Genomic DNA, 19,770 nt, shown 5'->3' with positions numbered 1-19,770 from the left:
TGAATGGCACATTCAGGGCTGCACTCCAGAAGATGGGCATGGCCCTGACAAAAACTAAACTGCACTTAACTGAATGTAAAATTAAATTTTAAAATTACTCTAAATCAATTCCGTGAGGCTTTGGAGAGCCAAAAGTGGCCCTGGAGAGGTCACCCATAGAAAGCTAATACTCGCCAGCATGGCCAGCAGCAAGGGGCAGGGGAAGCCATAAGCCAAAGCCTCTGAAGGTATTAGTCTTCAGCTTCTCATTCAACTAATCTACACTGGCAGATTTAGGCAGCGCTGTCCCGGAAGCCTATAGCCCCCTTCCCCTTAAAGGAATTTAGCGACCCAAGAATTAGCCCACAGAAAGTTGCCCAAGAAGGTTTATGGATAACGCGGCAGAGGACGGCAAAGAGGGCAGTCGCATCTCACCGACCGGTATTTTGTCTACAACTAATAATAAAAATAAAAATAACGACAACAGAGAGAACAGGAGCCCTTTCGGATGACGCAAACCAGGGCAGCGCAGGACGCAGGACGCAGGACGCGTCCGCATTAAAGGCAGCTCCGGAGGACCCCTCCGTCCCGGGCGGCTGCTGTTTCCCAGGCTGGAAGTGCGCCGTCGGGGCTGAGCGCGCGAGTGGCGGCGGCGGCAGCCGCCTTAATTCGCTCCATCTGCTGCTGACCCTCTCTCTCTCTGGCTCTCGCTCTCGCTCGCTCTCGCTCTCTCCCCGCCACCGCGGGATGAAAGGAGGCGCTGAGGGCTCCGCAGGCCAAGCCCAAGCGGGGGGATGACGTCTGGCTAGCGGCAGCCAAAAGACTCCGGAGAGGAGGAACGAAACCACCGCAAAGCCTCGCCAGCCAAGTGCGGCGAGCTGTGCGAGTCCCTCGGCGAGAGGCGATCCCCGCGGGATGGAACTGCACGAGCAGAGGCGGCCGCTGAAGATCGCGGTCGGGGGCGACACCGTGACGGGCTCAGCTCTCCGGCTCTTCCGTGCCTGTGCCCGGGACGGCTTCCTTTCGGTGCCTCCGCGCTGTCTGGATCCTCCTTCACGTGGGTCAGGAAGGACAGAGCGAAGCGACTGGCGACCTATTCCTCGGAGCGAATGACTGGTCGTGGCCCCGTTCTGGGCTGGGGTGGGGTGAGGAACTGGGGTGGGGTGAGTGACGAGCGTGAGGTGGCCTCCCCTCCTCCCGAATGAGCGGATTTCGGCCTCTCGGGGCTCCTGGAACTTAATCTGAAGCGAAGGGGAGCGGCCCGTCAAAAGCCTCCTCGCGTTTCCCTTTCTCACCCCCCCCCCCGCGCATGCCAAGCTGTGATGCGTCTCTTTTGCGCAAGGGCGCATTATTCGCGGGCGCGCACCGCGCCGGGTCTTCCTGACTGGATGGCTCACTCCATGGCGACCCTCCTCGCAGCCTCTATAAGAAGCCGGCCCTGGCGAGGGGATCGCAGACATGCTGCAAGGAGCCCTCAGCTAGCAGGACGCGCGGCGCTTCTCCCCCTCTAGCGCCTTAATTGCTCTCCCGGGGAAGCATCAGCAGGCGGGATTGCCAGAAAGGGAGGCCTGAGGGGACTTCTCTCCTGCAGCTTCTCCCCTTTTCTCTCCCTTTTTCTTTTTTCCCCTGAAAACTTCAACTTGGGCTCACGTCTTCTTGACAAGCGACGGCCGCTTCCCAGGCGCACGGTGCGCGCCTCGCCAGCGCAGGCTTTGGAGACCGCGCCGCCATCCCCCTCTCCACCCACCCATCTCTCAAGCGCCGCTTCCCACCCCCCTCCTGCGGTTCCGAAGAGCAGGCAGGCAGGGCAGGCGAAGCGATGAGCCCCGTGGCATTAATGCTAGGCTTGAAGACCTTGTGGGTTTTGGCTTTTTCCTCTCTTTCCAACACTCTCGCGGTGAATAACAGCGGCCGATGGTGGTAAGTGCGCTTGACGCGCGGCTGCGCCTTTGGCGGAGCCGGATCGCCTGGGTCGCGGACGGGACGGGACGGGACGGGGAGGGGAAGCAAACCTGCTGCTGGGGCTGCTGCCGCTTCGCGGCTCCCGAGGTGGTAACCTTGCGCCACCCGTAGCTCAGCGTTGGAAGCAGCGACGCCTGGTCAAGCGGAGGAGCGGAGTAGGCGCGGGCGCTGGTTCTCGCCCGGCGACCTGAAGCTCGCTTGGTGTCCCCGACGTGTTCCCCGACGTGTTAGAAGACCTGAGCGTCCGGCTGTCGTCTGCGAGAGACAAGGATGGAGTCCAAAGCCTTGGAAGGGGTCCTTGACTCGGTCCGCACCGGTGTGTGTGTGTGTGTGTGTGTCAAATCTGTAGGTGGAATTGGACTGTACACGTTTTCTACCAAAGAGCTACGCATAGTGATTACTACTTCTACTCCTGCATCTGTAAGGCTGCTTGTTAATACAGATATGTTTTCCCTATAACTAAAGTATAGGTTGCACTCTTGCTATAGTTATTTATAATGATATGTTATTTGTTGTTACATTATTTCCACCACTACTAATTTTGTTATTCACTTCTTTTATATCTGTATTCTCTCTTTCCATTTTGTTTGCATGCCCCTTCTCAGGAGCAGGGGACAAGTCAAGTAAAAATAGTTCTGCAGGTAGTTCTTCCAATCATAGCTCAGAGAAGCGAGATTTGTCTGTCTGTCTATTTATCTTATTTGTTTAATCAATTTATATGGCAGCCCAGCTCCCACACAGTGACTCAGGGCAGCTTCCAAAATTAAAAAAAGATATGGCTCTCATTTTCATTTTTATTCCTGGAGATCCTGCTGAAAGCCCTCAATGAAACCTTGAGAAAGCAAAGGAATCGCATTTCAAGTTTTAGCCCCTCTCCTGCAATTTACGCCTGATCATTGGTCCAGTGGAAAAATCAGTAGAGGAAGGGCCTTGGCCGTGCCAGTAAGCATCCTGGCCAAATGGAGGTTTCACATCCAAACTCAATGGCTGCGCGCCTTGTGGGTGTGATACCCTCCAGTATAATTTTTTCTGCCAGGCATCAGTGACTTGGATCTGGCCACTCACCCAGCTACATAACTCACCCAGTCCCTTGCCTGAGCACTGGCATTCTAGATGCAGGACTGAAGCAGCAGCATGGGATCTGGGAAGGGTGGCCCTGAGATCCCAGGAAGAGGTGCTGGGGCCAGGGCAGGTGCACAAAATCTGAGATCGCCAGATGCACCTGCTCAGTGCAAAAAAAAAGGGGGTGGGTGGGCTGGGTTATAGGTCTATCACTGTAGAAATTAAAAAGGAGCTGCAGTTAATGGAAGTGTCCCTTTCTCCAAATCTATGGAGAAATGTATGGAGAATTCCCACACTGCAGTGTTGCATGGCCTTTTCTGGAACAAAGTTAAGGTCATGTTCTAGGTTGTGACTGAAAGAGGGAAAGAATGCCTGTTTTTCAGATGCTGCTAGTAATCAGCATGTTTTGGGCTGCATAACTACTAAACATCTGCTTCTGGTGATAGCATGGTGATACAGTAATGACTCAGTATGCATTTGTATGGCACATGTGAAGGGGATACATTTCTTGCTTCCTGTTTTGAAGGAGCATACTCCAGATCCTCTGTCAAGTAACTGGTGTATCTTGGACAACATGCGTAAGCAATGCTTAATTTTCTGTGAGGACCTGAAATAGTAGCCTCCAACTTTGCAGTACCATCACCTCCCATGGGGTCAGCCCTCTATGAATAAACATTAATTTGTGTCAGCCTCCTATGATTAAACTAATTCTTTCATTTGTGTTTGAATTGGGCAAAAAAGAAATATAACATGTTTAAAAGTTAAAATGTAATCTATATATTATAGAGGTTCTCAAACTTTGTAGTACAGGAACTGCCCACAGTGGTTTTGTGCAGGGAAAGTTAGGAACAAAGCCTAGATTGCATTTGGTTCCACTTTGCCAGCACAAACCTGATCAGGTTTTAAAGAAAATGATCACACACACACACACATACACACTCTTACAAGTTGGTTGAGATTCCCTGGAGGGAGGGTCCTGACGTACAGTTTGAGAAACCCTGCTTTAACTCTTTGGAGGCAACACAATCGCCCAATCCCATCGTTTGAGGGGGAACTCTACAATTTTCCGATGGTTCTAGCTATTAAAATGTCTCAGATGACATATGTATGGTACCAAATTTCAGGGCTGTAGTGCTTTGGAAAATTGACCTAACAATTTCAATACTCCAAGTGAAGTGAGTCAGTGAGTGAGTCAGTGAGGCCCAAGGGTCGTTGGTAGTACTGGTACAAAGAAGCATTTCCGTGCTTCTCAGAGCTGGAGGCTGTTTGTTTCAGCTCGCCACCATCCAAATCTGGAAATGGACTGGAACTCCTGAAGCCCAATGTTCTGCCCAAGATGTGGTGAGAGCGAACTTGGCTTTGGCAGACTGGCCTCTGCTGCAAAATCAAGTGAATGAAAGGTGTGTTATTTGCCTAATTTTCAGATTGTTGGAATAAGGAGTTAAGTGAGACAAATTCGGCTGTTCTGGTTGTACTGTGTGGCTTAGAAGTGTTTGTCTTGACCCTCTTTCACATTTAGAGTTTGGTTTCTGGGAAGTACTTTGAATATTGTATTCAACAATGTTTTGAGGAGGAGATGGGCAGATACTTTATTGGGAAGAAGTCCTTCTAGCTATCAGAGGCTCTTAGAACACACGTGCACCGCATTTTATTTCCATAACTCATCAGGAAGTACTTTCACTATTTTGTATTCCATCTATCATCTATCCATCCATCAGTCATCCATTTTTCTATTTGTCTGTTTATCAAAGATAATCTATATATCTCTTCCTTATTTGAGCTCTCAGACTAGAAGGATAGAGCTCTTCCCTGTGTCATAATTCATCATAAAACAACAACTAGGCAGTAGAAACTAAACCAAATGAATAATAGAGCTCAGTGATAATTTATAAAATCAAGTGTCCGGCATGTCAGATTGCTAAGCAGTTTATTTTTGCCCAGGCACTGAGCAAAGTGCTTTTCGCTATGGGAAAATAGGTGTTTTGGGTTTTTAAAAATTTTACGTTGCTTTTATCCTGCCTTTCAGGATCAAAGGTAGCCCCCATCAAAAGGCAGCTGACAATAATTATCAGATTATTGTTATTGTTAATAATTATCTGATTATTGTTGTTTTTTAAGTTGAAACAGCTACATTAAAAAAAAAAAGGCTTAGAACCATCACTACTGTAAAGCAAAGTAAACCACAATTAGCAGCAGCCACAAATTAACAGTTTGACACCAATCATTTTCTGAGTAAGGCAGTTCATGCAATCTTCCCCAAACTCTTGCCCTCTAGATGAACTCTAACCCTTCCCCCATAATCTCCCTTAGCTGAAAATTTTGGGAGTTGGTTGAGTATGGCTGGAGGGTGCCCTGTTGAGAAAGTTGGCTTATGATACCCTACGGATTCCTCTTTTCTTCAATATTACCTCCAGTGATGAAGTCTGCTACTGCCAACTTGCATTGGCATGACATTGGGGCATCCTAGAGGCAATAGTGGTATCAATGCTAATAGCAACCCAAGCTGCTGCCTAGAGCATCTAAGGCTCCCGTGGGGACTGTCCACCTTTGCAGGACGGGGGTGGTGGCGGAGGGCAAGACGAACGGCAGTTGCTTGAAGGAAATATACAGGTGTTGTTTGCAGTTTCTTCCACTGGGTGGTGCCTGGTGTGTAGTTCACCCCTTTCAACATACAGGATAGATGTTCTCTTATTTTGCTGCCATTGTTTCTCCCTCCTCTTGAGATAGTTGTGGTCATTGTTATATGAACTAAGAATGTCCCTGCAGGTCCATATCTACGTTCCAGGATGTATGCCGGGCACCACTTCTACATTCTTTGTGGAATAAGTTAAAAACCTTCTTTGCAAAGTATTTTCAAATAAATATTTCAATATTTTAAAAAGCATTGAATTGCAGTGTTAATGCATAATGGTGGTTGAATTTCTTTTAAGTCTTGCAGTAAAATTGGGGTTTACATTTTGTGCCAGACATATTTGTGCGCTGTGTGTGTGCATGGTTGTGTATGCATGTGTGTGTCTGTGTAGACAAAAAGAACTAACTGGCTATCATACGTTACTCTGAAATCCTTTCTGGAATAAAAGCGAGGCATAGGCATTTTATAAATAAATACAGGTTTCAGACTTTTGATCCAATCTAATAATAATGAGAGTAATAATAGCTACATTATAATAACAGCTATATTCTGTATATTGATAACAATCAATTTGCTAACTTGGTTAACAAAATAAATGTAACTAGGCTTATATTTATTTCAGTGGACTGCCACTGTTGTTATTATTATCGGGCATTAAAGCATTTCTGTGGCAAATGGCTGGAGTTTATAACATTGTTAGTGCTTGTGGTGTTAAGAGAGAAAGGAGGAAATTGACTGGGAATTCTGGGAGTTGCAGTTCCAACAGATCTTGAGCCTATCCAGCTGGGGAAGGCCTGAGGAATAGGAGTTCTGCATCTTAAGTTCTGCTCTCTTTATTGATCCTGCAAGGACCTCATCTGCTTTGCAGAAGTCATGTGCAGCTAGTTCTTTCTAGAAGACTTCGTCAGGTAAATCTGTATTCATCCTACACTTGCGATGACTTCAATTTGGGTACGGAAATTCCCAGTCGATGTTTTCTTAATTCAAAGATGCCAGATGCACTAGATTTAGAACATATATGAAATTCCCTTTGGCTCTGCTTCCACATGTTTGGGGTGGGTCTGGCAAGAAATGGGAACAGTCTGCTCCCCTCCTATTAAATACAGTAAGTAGACTGATTCCTCATCCACGTGATCCTCTGCCAAAACCTGTTCAAAAACTGCTACGATTTCTCTGTCATCTACAGAGTGTGATCACCCCAGCTAGTATGGTGTAAGTGACCTGCTGTCATGAGTAAGCATGGCGAGCCGCATTTCTTGGTTTTCTGAAGACATTTCTAAACGTATCTCCTTAATTGCTTGTTCCTCCCTCTTTCGATGGGAGTAGGAGTTTGTTAGGATTGATGTCCTAACAACCAGGAAACACACTGAGACATGGAACTGGTCTCTAATATTTATTGCTAGTACTTAACAGGAATCCTAACAAACTGAAGAAGCGTGGGAAAACCCAGACATATAACCCCCAAGGGTTAAGGCGGTCCCGATCTGTGTCTCTTTGAATGGCTGAACAGTTCCTCAGTGCTACGCATGCGCTTGACACCTGCAGACATATTTAATTGCCATGTTTTTCATGTTTGATAGGTGACCCCACTTCTTAAGACAATAATAAGATGTGCACTTGGTCTGGCATAAGAGAGAGCCTTCTCTGCAAGGGGAGCTAGATTTTGGCACTCCCTGCCTAGAGAGGTTTTTCTGATTCCCTCTTTAATAATCTTCCAGCAATGAGAAGAGAAAGACCCAACTCATGTTATTACCTGATTTCTTTGGCATGTTTTGATGGATCTTGTGATGCTTCTGGGAATGGAGCTATACTATAGGAAGATTTAATTTTTATCTTTGAATTACTTGATAAGGGTTTGATATTTTCCATTTATACATTTTAGTAATTCTCTTTTTACCTTGCTATTTGGTATTGTCATCACTGATTTTCTTGTTAGCCAGTTTGGGGCATTCTTTTATAGATCATCAGGCACAGAGAGCTATAATATATACATGTGCATATATATATATATATATATGCACACGTATATATGAACATGCATTGGCATGTTAGCAGCATTCAGTTCAATGAAATTTAGGCCAGGGCAACAGGTAAGAAAAGCCCTTGATAGGCTCTGCTCAGAACCCTCAAAGGAAGCCAACAAGTCCTCCCATTCCAAATGCCCATGCAGTATTTCATATTCAAGACTGCCGGTTAAGATTCTGGATGTGCAAGTTTACATCCCAGCATTTACCTGGTGCAGCTGAAAGTCTTCAGGCCATTCTGAATGGCTGAGTCCTTAAGAGCCAATAATCACCTATCTCAGCCTCAAATGTAACCTCCTTGAAATCTCTGCTTGCAGGGGAATCATCAACGTGGCCTCTTCTACTAACCTGCTGACCGACTCCAAGAATGTGCAGCTCGTACTAGACCCTTCCTTGCAGCTCCTGAGCCGCAAGCAACGCAAGCTTATCCGCCAGAACCCGGGCATCTTGCATAGCATCAGCAGCGGCCTGCAGAGCGCCATCAAGGAATGCAAGTGGCAGTTCCGCAACCGCCGCTGGAACTGCCCTACTACCCCTGGCCCCAACGTTTTTGGCAAAATTGTCAACAGAGGTAAGGAGATGACAGGGAAAGGGGTCTGGGGGGTGGTGGTGGTGGTGGAAGTCTGTTCAGTTCTCTAGGTGAACTTCATGCATCTGAGAGGGGTCTTTTTGCTTGTACAATCTGGCTGACTGAGGGGATGCCCCCTTGGCAAGGGGAGGGCATGGAACTGATTGCGCTGCATTGCTGTGGCTACTTGGCTCCCCGGTTTTTAATGGGGAGTGCTGCAAAAGTGAGTACATCAGCCAAGAACAACACACTTCTGCAAAGAGCACAAAGGTCCCTCTGCTGCCCGTTTTTCCTCCCTGATGGGAACCAGGGCCAGCCCTCCTGTTTACCTACGTGAAGCAGATGCTTCGAAGGGCAGAGCTGGCCCAACAGAAACCCCACACCCACTGTCCTCCTGACCTGCCACTTGGATCAGCCAGTTCACTGTGTCTCAACCTGGAACGGCTGGTCCCACTGCCACTTCCTTCCCTTGTAGGAGCTGCTCGAAGCAGTGCATTATCCGCTGTCTGTTGCTGCCACATGTAAGGAGTGCTACATGCATCTCACAGGGTTTCTCCGCTGCTGCCACTGAAAAGGGGAGCATGAAAGGAAGGAACAAATCCTCCTCCCTCCTCAGGCTCCAGGTCTTTGAGGGCTCTTTCTCCTCCAATCAGAACCATTTTCTTAATTTTCCTTCTCTTTAATTTTGCCCCTCTGCAAGATTTTAATGGATGGATGTCCACCATAGCAGATGTGCCCATCCACTGTAGCCCTTCACCTTCAGGATGTAACCCCTGTAGAATGATCAAAGGTCACATGACACTGGAGCCTTATGACAGTCAATTCTGGGAATAGCCAAGAGCACTAGAGAAGCTGAGCACAGCCAGGTAGTAAAAGATCAGGCCACGGTCTTTGTTTCGCTCCCTTTTTTCAGAAGCAAAATGTTGTCTCAGGATATTTCATGGTGCCCCTGCTGGCCCCTTCTGTTAAAGCAAACTGTGTGGCATTTACTAGGATGTGGCTGAAGTGCATTTGTACAACTTCAGCATTTATTAAGAACAATATTGGACTTGCTGTTTTGGAATAGAAACTTCATGTCATTGCAGTCTAGCACACATCTGGGCTGGTTAAATCTGATGGCTTTCAGTGGGATTTGAACAGCTTAAGCAGACAGAGGCTGGGCAGTGATCTGGATTTGAAGATTGAAAGGTGATTTGGAGCATGTGTGGATATGCACTCTACAGCACATTAAGTCAAACACAGCTTTTCTTGGGAACGCACGGCTGCCACCAGAAGAAAACACAACTTTTTAAAGGAGTTGCCAGCAGGTGCAACCTGAGCACCCACGCACACTCTGAATCATCTTTTTTATTCTTTCAGATCTGGATCATTGCACAGCCGTGATGATGATGTTACTTATAATGACATCTCACTTTGGGCCTAGCAGCTGAGAGCTGCTAATAGCATAGATCAGAAATAACGATGATAGTAATAATATCCTAGAAATTGTCACTATAAAACAGATGATTCAGTCCCACAGTAAAAAAAAAAAAACAGCACACATACAAAGTAAAATAACAATAAAATCAGAAAGGAGCAAAGTGCATTGGCTTGACAGTCAGTAGGGAGGCAATTAAGAATGCTTGAGCTCTGTTGGTGCCATTCCACTACAGAACCAGAGGGGTGTGATGGTTAAGGTGCTCTGTTAGGACTGGGGAGATGCAGGTTCAAGTTGGCCCTCAGCCGTGGAAGCCCACTGGGTAACTTTGGGTCAGTCATTCTCTCTCAGCCCAGGTGACCTCACCAGGTTGTTGTTATAGGGAAAAATGGGAGGAGGAAGCACCATGTTGAGCTCCTGAACAAAAAGAAGGGACATAAATCTAACAAATAAATAAGTGAATAGAATATTCCTTAGACAGTGGAAGCTTCCACCGATGGAATGGGATGGAAATGATTTTCAGTCCTTTCCTTTTTCCTGGGAGCCCTCCATGTTCCCTTCCAATGTGTCCCAGAAGGACACATTGGAAGGGAACAGAATGGGAGGGGGTATAGGAGGAAGAATGGCTGGGAATCCCCTCCCTCCCTGTTCTGCTGTGAAAATCTGTGACCAATCAACAAGCATTCCTCCAGTGGAGTGACAACAACTGGACACCAGTGGCTATTAATAAAATCTTAATAAATTACAGTCTTCTTACATTGTGTGTAGGTCACCATGAATATATTATTATGTAGTGGGAAATCCTTTGGCTAACTTAACTGTTTGCTAAAGAGTATGTCTGATCAGTTTGCAATAAAGTGAGTTCTGATGGCTGAAAGGTCTGTCTTCATTTGCACTATTTATGGCTGGTTACAGGCTGCTGGGCTAGAAACCAGGAGCCTGGGAGTTCTAGTCCCACCTTAGGCATGAAAGCCAGTTGGGCGACCTTGGGCCAGTCACTCTCTCAGCCCAACCCACCTCACAGGGTTGTTGTTGTGGGGAAAATAGGAGGGAGGAGTATTAGGTATGTTCGCCGCCTTGACGTATTTATAAAAATAATAAAGGCGGGATAGAAAATAAAATAAATAGAAATAAAATAAATATATTACCTGGGTTAGGGGGCTGAAGAAGTTGCCATTTGGACTGGTCAGGTTAGAGACAGTAGCTGGAAGGGGCCCAGAGAGCCTCCAAGGCTGGAGACTCCAGTGTGGTACCTCAGGGTCTTGGTGTTTAATCCTCCCCACCATTTTTTAATTTCCTTTTAAAGTTGTGAATTAAAATAAATGATTCCGTGTTCTGGAACCGACATGGCTGGAAAATAATTGTTTTCTGACTGCTCATGTCCATTACATGGACCCCTTTTAGGAGAGTCCCATTATTTCCCAATTCTAAATATATCATATCAGGGCCTGATAAAATTGAGGATCTCTGTTCTCGATTGATGGAGGAATTGATCCTACTGTAACTGTGCTTTTTCATGTTCCAGGCAATAAACAGACTCCACAATTCCCTTTATCCAAAAGGGGGACTTGTAGCCACTGACCCAGAATTTCCTTATGTACAGGAAATGGGAAGGCAGGAATATGAAAACCTATGATAAGATGGGCAACTTCTTTCTGGCTAGAGGCCAACTTTAAAAGATATACCTCTGAGGGCCACAGTTAGGATGCCACAGGGGCCACATTTTCAACCTGTTTTTTGGAAGGGAGTTGAGGCTTCTTCTCCTCCAATCCCTGCCAAAACAATTGACCCCCCCAACCCCCATTCCAGACATGCTCTGAGAGACTTAGAAGCCCTGCAACTAGGGTCTGTGTCACCCGGGGCAAACATGGATTCCGCGCCCATTTTGGCGCCCCCCCCACAGCACTCATTTTGGCACACCCCCCCAGTGCGGCGCCCGGGGCACATGCCCCGGTTGCCCCCCTCTAGTTGCAGCCCTGCTTAGAAGGGCTCTTAGAGCTGCAAATGTCTTCTGGAGGCCACAGGTACCTCACCTCCATTCTAAAGCTATGAAGATTTTTTTTTCTTTTTTTTGTCCCTTCAAGACAGCTTTTTTTTTTTTTTTTTTGACTCCTGGCGACTGCTTAGCATAATCCCTGCAGTTTTCCTGGCAGGGCTTTTCAGAAGTGGTTTGCCATTGTGTTCTTCCTAGGGCTGAGGGAGAGCGACTGGCCCAAAGTCACCAGCTGGCTTTGTGCCTCAGGCGGGACTAGAACTCACGGTCTCCCAGTTTCTAGCCTCATGCCTTAACCCCTACCCTAACCTGGCTGTCTATGAAGAATTAGGATCCTGCTATGTACACCCATTTCTCAGGAATAACTCACTGCTGTCCCTCATGATTAAGTACACATTAATCTCAAGATATATACATGTGCATGTAACATTCTTCCGTTTAACTTTTGCTACTGAATGTTTGTCCATTTGGGTTTTATTTTGGTTAAAAAATATTAGCTAGTCCACCTCTCTTTCCATTCCCTTCCAATCTGCTTCCTGGTTGGCTGAGTTTGAACCTGAATTTCTCCGGCCTTAGTTTGACTTACCAGTCAATGCCCCACACTGGTTCTCATCTTTACCCAGCTGAGTGATGGAATAGTGACTGGTGTATCGGCCTTGTCCAGAGAAGCCAGGTGAATGGAATATGGAAGTCTGTTTCTGTGACTGATATCTAAACCCAGCCCAGCATCCATTCCAAGCATTCACAGCTGGGATTCGTCCATCAGACTTCATATATTATTTTAGATTTTATAGTAAGCAATTATTATTCTCTCCACCCCAGCCCACCCCACCCCACTCCATGGAGAACTGCAGCATTCCTTTTCCACAAACTAAAACAACGTTGCTTGAATATGCCTTTTCCAGCCCTCCAGTTCTCTCCCTTCCCAACAGAACAAGGAAAGGCGAATTATTAATCTTAAATCTAGCAAACAAAATTATTATTAATGGACTCCTTTTTTATGGGATGCAGCATGTAGTCCCTTAATCTTTCAGATTCCTCAAGTAAAAAATATGTGTTCAGTCAGGCAGCATGGGGAAAAACCTTCTTTAAGATACTCTTAATTTTTAAAAAGTCTCTTCAGGAGAAAGGGTGGTATATAAATAAAGTAAATCAGTGCCAAAATGTTTACAAACAGCATGCAAGGGGCTCTCATGGAAGAGGGGTTCTTTTCCATTCAAGAGGAAATGCCTCTTCTAAGATGGGGAAGGTATCATTTTCAAACATGCTTTCAAAGTTATTAATCCTTGCATTCATGTGCAAAAGTAGCTGAGTGTAATCCTACAGGCAGAGTAATCCTTTTGTTTTTACTTTTGAGGCTGTTGGATGAGGAGGGAAAGAACTGCCTCTTTCTAAACCCTGCTGGGCTCAAACTGGCAAAGGCAGAAGTATTATTATGGTTGTAATGATCCCTATGAGAATGTACCTTTTATGTAAAAAAAAAATGCAAATACCCCCCACGTATATACTGTTGGGTGACACAAGCACCTGATTGTTTTGGACGCAGCATGAGACACGTTGCCCAAAGCATGTCTATGCATGTCTGCACTGCTGGTGGGGTTCCTTTTTTCTGCAGAGAAGTGCTAGCCTTATAGGATGCTCACGATCATACCAAAGCAGACCTTAGCCCTGCTGATATTTATTGTACCTATGGCCTTTGTGTAAGTACTTCAACTTAACTTTGCTGCTGTAGGTGATAGAGGGTGAGAAAAAGAAGGTTCAAGCCCATTCATTCTGTGAAACTGAGAGATGGAAGACTCGTTCCCCTACTTGATGGTTGAGGGGAGTTGAACATCTGCCTCCAACTCATACTGATCTCTTGAAGTAGCACAATTCTTTAACATATCACCAAACCATCTGGCCCAGTTCCTTGCATCTCTGCACAGTCCGTCACCTTTAAATGCTCCTAGCATATTATTTTTTATTTTATTCATTTATTTTACATTTCAAATTTCCATCACTCCCGAAAAGGGGTCTCTTAATTCAGTTCACTTACAAATCCTCCCATATTAAGTGCCTCCTCTCCAGCTCCAATGCTTGTTCAGAGCAATGTACAGCTGCTCGAAGTAGCCTAGAAACTTCACCTTACTTTTATTGCTACGGTTACTACCACCATGATTATTTCTTGAAGTTGATAATAACACCACTTTTTTGTGTGTGTGGGGAATAAAGCTTTAAGGAATGCTGCTGCTGCTGCTGCATTGTGTCAGGAATGACAGTGTTGGCCTCCAAGCATATGAGGCGGTCCTTATTCTGGATTCATTGGGGACTACTGAGCTGTGGTCAGTGCTGTACACTGATAAATGGTATGGTCCTTCTTCTGCCTCCAGGTTGCAGAGAAACCGCCTTCATTTTTGCCATCACCAGTGCTGGGGTCACCCACTCAGTGGCCCGCTCTTGCTCTGAAGGCTCCATCGAATCGTGCACTTGTGACTATCGACGGCGGGGCCCAGGAGGTCCCGATTGGCACTGGGGTGGCTGCAGTGACAATGTGGACTTTGGCCGGGTCTTTGGGCGAGAATTTGTGGACTCCAACGAGAAGGGGAGAGACCTGCGCTTCCTGATGAATTTACACAACAACGAGGCTGGACGTCTGGTAGGGAGAATGGGGACCACCACAGGGTATGGGGCTTTATGTAGATCTGGATGCACTGAGACTTGAGAATAGCTTTCACATCATCACCATGTTGGACATGGTGATGTCAGCAGGAACTAACTCCCACCACATTTGACTTCTCTAGTAAGTCTCATGAATGTTTTCAACGTAAGTTCAGACTGTGATTCACTCTGTCCATACCAGCACATGTATGCACACATTGTTTTTTGAAGAGCTGATCAGTTATGATTTGAATTATGTTGATACATTCCCAGGAAAACCAGTCATCAAATTCTTCCAAAATAATTAATGTTTTATTAATGTTAGCATGCAAAAAAAAAAGTCCCATTCAGATCATTATGCATTTATGCAGATGTGTGATTGAGCTTATGCGCATATAACTCTATGTTGTTCTCCTGGATGAAATTGGGTTTAGTACTCCAAGACATTATCTCATGTCATGGAGTTGCATTGTACAATCTAAACAATGTGTTCCAGGACCTTGTTATTGTATGACAATGCTGGATGAGTGCAGGCATGTTGCAAGAAACCCTCAGTTGCTTTACTGTGGCCCAACAAATAAGACAGAGGGAAACAAGGGACTGCCAGTTCTTGTATGACAATTCATGTTAGACTAGATTATCCTTGCAATCACTTCCAGCCTTTCACATGATTTATGAACAAGCATGAGCTAGTGGAAGAATCCATCTCTGCATCCGGGGATGAATTCATTTCAGGTAAACTCAACTCAAGCTGTTGTCATACCTAAATACTGTAAGACTAAAAGAATTGCTTGGCTAAACCAGGCTGTTTCCTGCAGTGACTTTCCAGATGAATCCAAAAACAGCTTTCAAACTGGGCATGAAAATAAGGACACATTATCCTTGGACCGAGTGGTTCCATTTCACTGAAACTGATTGAAGTCTCCCCTTCCATGATTTTATCCAAGCCCCTTTTAAAGGCTTCCTTTCCATAGCCATTGACCAAATCCCATGATAGCAAATCCCATGATTTAATCATGTACCACATGAAGATACTGTATCTGTCTTGAACATACTGCCACTCTGCTTCACCATTCTTGTATCACAACAGAGAGAGAGGAAAAAATTGTCAATTCATAATTGTATACATTTCTATCATATCCTTTCCTAGCTGATCTTCATGCAGTTGCTTTTTTCCAAGGCCCAAATGTTTTAGATTCTCCATTTAAGAAAATAATTAATCTCTTGATTATTTTGGTTGTCTGCTGCTACATCTTTTCTAATTCTTTGATATCCTTTTTTGATGTGGCATAACCAGAACGTATTTTCAGGCCCCTTCCTAATAATCCATAGCCATGGATTTTTCTTTTTTTTATTGATTCTGCACACAGCAGTGCACACTTCAGAGTCGTTTGGAAGAAGTGTTTTGAACCTCACTTAAACACAGGACCTCTGCTATCCATTAAAAGAGACTGACTTTTTCAGGCTTTTCCACCAGCCTGAAGAAAGGATGATGATGATGATGATGATGATGATGATGAAGAAGAAGAAGAAGAAGAAGAAGAAGAAGAAGATGATGATGATCCATTAATTAAAGATACTCCTAAAGCAGCTGCAGAAGCCAGAAAGAAGTGGACTGCTTTAATGAAAGAGGGGCTGTGTTGGCGCAAGCATTTTCTCTGCCTCATTTTGAAGTGTGCACAGTCCTAATGAACATAATGTTTCTTTGCTTCCTTTCCACAGTCATACTTAATTAGTCACATTAATTTTCAAGTAAAATAGCAGATGTGGAATCCCAAACTGGAGCGTATTTCCGATCCACATATTTGGGGGAGTAGCCAAGGAGATCCACGAGTCTCTCACTGAAAATGCACTGCAGCTTCCCTTTGCCTTGGAAGATGCAAAGTATTAGCTGCAAATAGTTGTACTGAGTTTTGATCAAATGGGGGTGATAATCTGACTTCTGGGATTGTTTTCAGCTTTAAAAGGAATACATGTCCAAGCCAGGGCTAGGAATCTTGTGCTTACTAGATGTGTTTGGAGTACAGCTCCCATCCTCCCCAGACCAGTGATTAAGGATGTGGAGGATTGCAGTTCAAGGACATCCGGAAGGTGGCGTCTGCCCCACCCTTATTTTTAAGATGTTTACTGGCTTCTGTGTTCGTTTGGCTATAGAGCAGTATCCACTTCTGCACAGTCTTTCTTCTGTAGCCTCTCACCTGGAAGACACTTCTGACTATAGAAGCCTTCCAGTTGTTGCTGACCTATAAATCTCAGCCTCATTCATTTTTAGCCCTCCTTGCTGGGGCACGGAGTGGGAATTATGGCTCAGCAACATCAGGAAGACTGCAGGCTTCCCATCCTGGCCGTAGTGATTTGTTCCAAAGACAATCCTGCCAATTCTCATGTTCCACTAGGTTTCTGATATATCCATTATTTCTATATGATTATAATATCTGCATAATCATTGAACATCTGTGCTCTGGCATCTTGGATTCCATTATTAGAATATGAACATCTCCCGAGGATATACAGATCCTCCTATCCTGGCCATTTAAGGACTATAGTCAAATTGTAGTCCACCTCTCTTGGGAGGATTTCCAGCATAGCAAGATCTCAAAGAAGCACATCATTTTAAACAGGGAGTTCCACAGCTGCTCATCTTTCCTCAGAAGTTGGTATAAAAGTTGCCCTGCAGCCTTGTGTAATAGATGCAAACAAGTCTAGTTTGCAAGAAATATAAAAGACCCCACCACTTCTTTTCCACTAATTAACATGGACATAATGCAGTGGGGCATTTCTGCCTTGGCACAAGGCAGGAGCTGCATAGCATCCCACTAGGGTGCCCTCATGTTCAGCCTCTTAGCAGAGTTATTTAGGAAAACATCCCAGTGGATTGGCCAAAATCTGCCCTATCTGCTGCCCTTAGTGATGGCCAGACTTGCCTGACTTCACGGTAAAGGCCTTTACGTTGATGAACAGATTGAAACAAGAGATTTGGAGCATGAGAATATACCTGCTTACGTATGTTGCTTGGCTGCACACAGTGTATTCCTTCTCCCTTAGATGTGAACTTGGATTGGGAAGTGGATGCCTGTTTGCTTTTGCAGGGCGTAGGTTATGAGGATAGTGGTAGCAACATGAGTGGGGTGGGCTGTGGTAATGGAATGTCCCCTCCAAAAGTGGGGCAAGCCTCCCTTAATCAGGCCAGCCTTATGCATGCTAGCCAAGCCCAGAACCGCAAGCTAGGCTGACATGTGGGCTCCTAAACATCTGGAAGGAAATGGTTCCAGTTCTTTTAATTGCAATAAAAACCCCTTTGGAAAGGAAGACTGCAGGCTCGGAGAAACACGTCCACATTTTCTGAGCGGGAGGGGGCCCATGGTGTGTGAGTCAGGGGGACTGGTCCCATTTGGAAGCAAAGGGGAGAGAGATGGACCTCGGAAGAGAGATTTCCTAGCAGAACAACAAAGGGAGGGAAGGTGCACAGGGAACAGCAGAGATGCCATGGCACCCAGCCACTCCTGATCACTCCAGGAAGCAGGAAAACTAGGACATAGCTTTCTCAACCACCATCATTACCACTGTACTGTTGTTGTTGTCACTGTCATTGTCACATTTTGACTTACCTTCCAAACGTGTTCCCTCCAATTCCCAGAGTTTCTAGACAACATAACTAAGGCTAGGAATTCTGGGAATTGGAGTCTTCAAAGCTTTGAAAGATGTCAGAGTGAGGAAGCCTGCGTTAGATGGTTCAAAGCACTTCAACCATGGAGAGCTTCTACGGCTGCCCAGACATTGCAGAACTAGTTCCCAGCAGCCTTAGCCAACATGGCCATAGATGAAGGCTCTGGGAGTTGCAGTTCAGCAGATTCTGGAAGGCCTTAATTCTCCAGTCCTGACACCAGTAATCCTCACAGCTTTTATAACAGATCAGTTCTCTTTGCTCAGTGGAAAAACTGAGGGCAAGGAAGATTGGCTTGCCTGAAGCTACCTCGTGAGTTTGTGGCAAGGGCCGTGTTGGAGCCTGGGGCTTCCTATTTTCACCATAGCCACGACAGGTACCTCAACTAAGGAACCGAGCATTTGGTTTGGGGGGGGGGGGACTTCCTAGAGTGCTGAAAACTGTATTGCTCCTGATATACGTTCCTGTCTTCTTTTTTCAGACCGTTTTCACAGAAATGCGCCAGGAATGCAAGTGCCATGGGATGTCAGGCTCTTGCACAGTGAAGACCTGCTGGATGCGTCTGCCCACCTTTCGGACCGTGGGGGACTTCCTCAAGGATCGGTTTGACGGCGCTTCCCGTGTCATCTATGGCAACAAAGGCAGCAACCGAGCCTCCCGTATGGAGCTGCACCATCTGGAGCCGGAGAACCCAGCCCACAAGCCGCCTTCCCCTCATGACCTGGTCTATTTTGAGAAGTCACCCAACTTCTGCACTTACAGTGGCAAGACAGGTGCAGCCGGCACGGCTGGCCGCTTCTGCAACAGCACCTCCCCTGCCCTGGACGGCTGCGAACTGCTGTGCTGTGGGAGGGGCTACCGCACCCGGACACAGCGAGTCACGGAGAGGTGCAACTGCACCTTCCACTGGTGCTGTCATGTCAGCTGCTTGAACTGCACCAACATGCAAGTGCTGCATGAGTGTTTGTGAGCAAGGGAGAGGGAGGCAAAGGACACGTTCTGCCGAGCCAACAGAAATGCCCGGATCGGAGAGGAGGACCTAACAAAAAGGCCCAGGCTGCAAGGCACCCACCTCCCATGTGTGCGCACACACAACCGGACACTCTTCTCCCTTTTTCCCCACAGGAGCACAGCACCCTTTGTTGGCCCAGAAAGGAGACATCTTTGCTGTTGCAAATGCCTCCCTTGTCCCTGTCTTGGGAGATTCAACCCTGGCTGGAATGGCTGCAGACATTCATGAGAATTGAAATGGTTATGCATGTATTTGCCAGGCCCAAGTCTCCAAGGAGCTCCTTTTGTGTTTTTGCTTGCTGAGGTTGTCATGTAGAGCTTAATTTAAACTAGATCTGAAAACTTCAACCCTAGGGTTTGTAGCTTCCAGGCTATTAGCTGTATTCCGATTGGTTGAAATCTTTAGTTTCCTTTTTTGTTCCTGGACCTGCTGGATGACTGGAATGGGGTGTGGGGGACTGCCCCTGACTTCAGGCAGAATGGCTTTCCCTCGTCCTAGCCACATGCTCAAGTCACAGGAGGTGTTTTCCCTGTGTGTTTGACACCTTTCATTTTACAGACCTCACACAAGCATCTCTGAACTGATTTTCAGGTGTGTAAGTTCCTGCATATGATAATTAGAAGCTCGAAGGACCACTTTTCCCCCCAACTACTTTTAATGTAGTGCCAGGAGAAATGCAACCCAAACCACATCATTAGAGCACCTCAGGAGCTGTGGTCTCCAAATGAATGGGGAAGCACAGTTGAGCTGTAGGTTCTCCAATGCATAATCCCATCAAAGTGAATGTCTGCTGATGTACTTATGTCCAGCTTTCATTTCT

The 19,770-nt window shown here is 46.0% G+C and overlaps 1 protein-coding gene across 1 annotated transcript; it reads left to right on the top strand.

Moving 5' to 3' along the window:
• The first annotated feature begins 1,798 nt into the window (after positions 1 to 1,798).
• WNT1 (Wnt family member 1) lies at positions 1,799 to 18,908 on the top strand. The gene is made up of 4 exons (XM_063296573.1): positions 1,799 to 1,899; positions 7,977 to 8,230; positions 14,007 to 14,272; positions 18,420 to 18,908. Exons 1-4 carry the CDS (start codon positions 1,799 to 1,801, stop codon positions 18,906 to 18,908), a joined length of 1,110 nt encoding a protein of 369 aa, XP_063152643.1.
• The last annotated feature ends 862 nt before the right edge of the window (positions 18,909 to 19,770 follow it).

This window comes from Candoia aspera, chromosome 2 (genome assembly GCF_035149785.1).
Source record: "Candoia aspera isolate rCanAsp1 chromosome 2, rCanAsp1.hap2, whole genome shotgun sequence".
NCBI lineage: Eukaryota > Metazoa > Chordata > Lepidosauria > Squamata > Boidae > Candoia > Candoia aspera.
Note: the sequence above shows the minus strand (reverse complement) of the source record. Positions and strands in the feature narration are given on the sequence as shown.

Bases quoted from the DNA above. Each gene is read 5' to 3' on its own strand.
- WNT1 (XM_063296573.1), top strand. From the start codon at position 1,799: ATGAGCCCCGTGGCATTAATGCTAGGCTTGAAGACCTTGTGGGTTTTG. The intron at 8,231-14,006 runs GTAAGGAGATGA...TTCTGCCTCCAG, and splicing joins TGGCAAAATTGTCAACAGAG to GTTGCAGAGAAACCGCCTTC. The intron at 14,273-18,419 runs GTAGGGAGAATG...TTCTTTTTTCAG, and splicing joins ACAACGAGGCTGGACGTCTG to ACCGTTTTCACAGAAATGCG.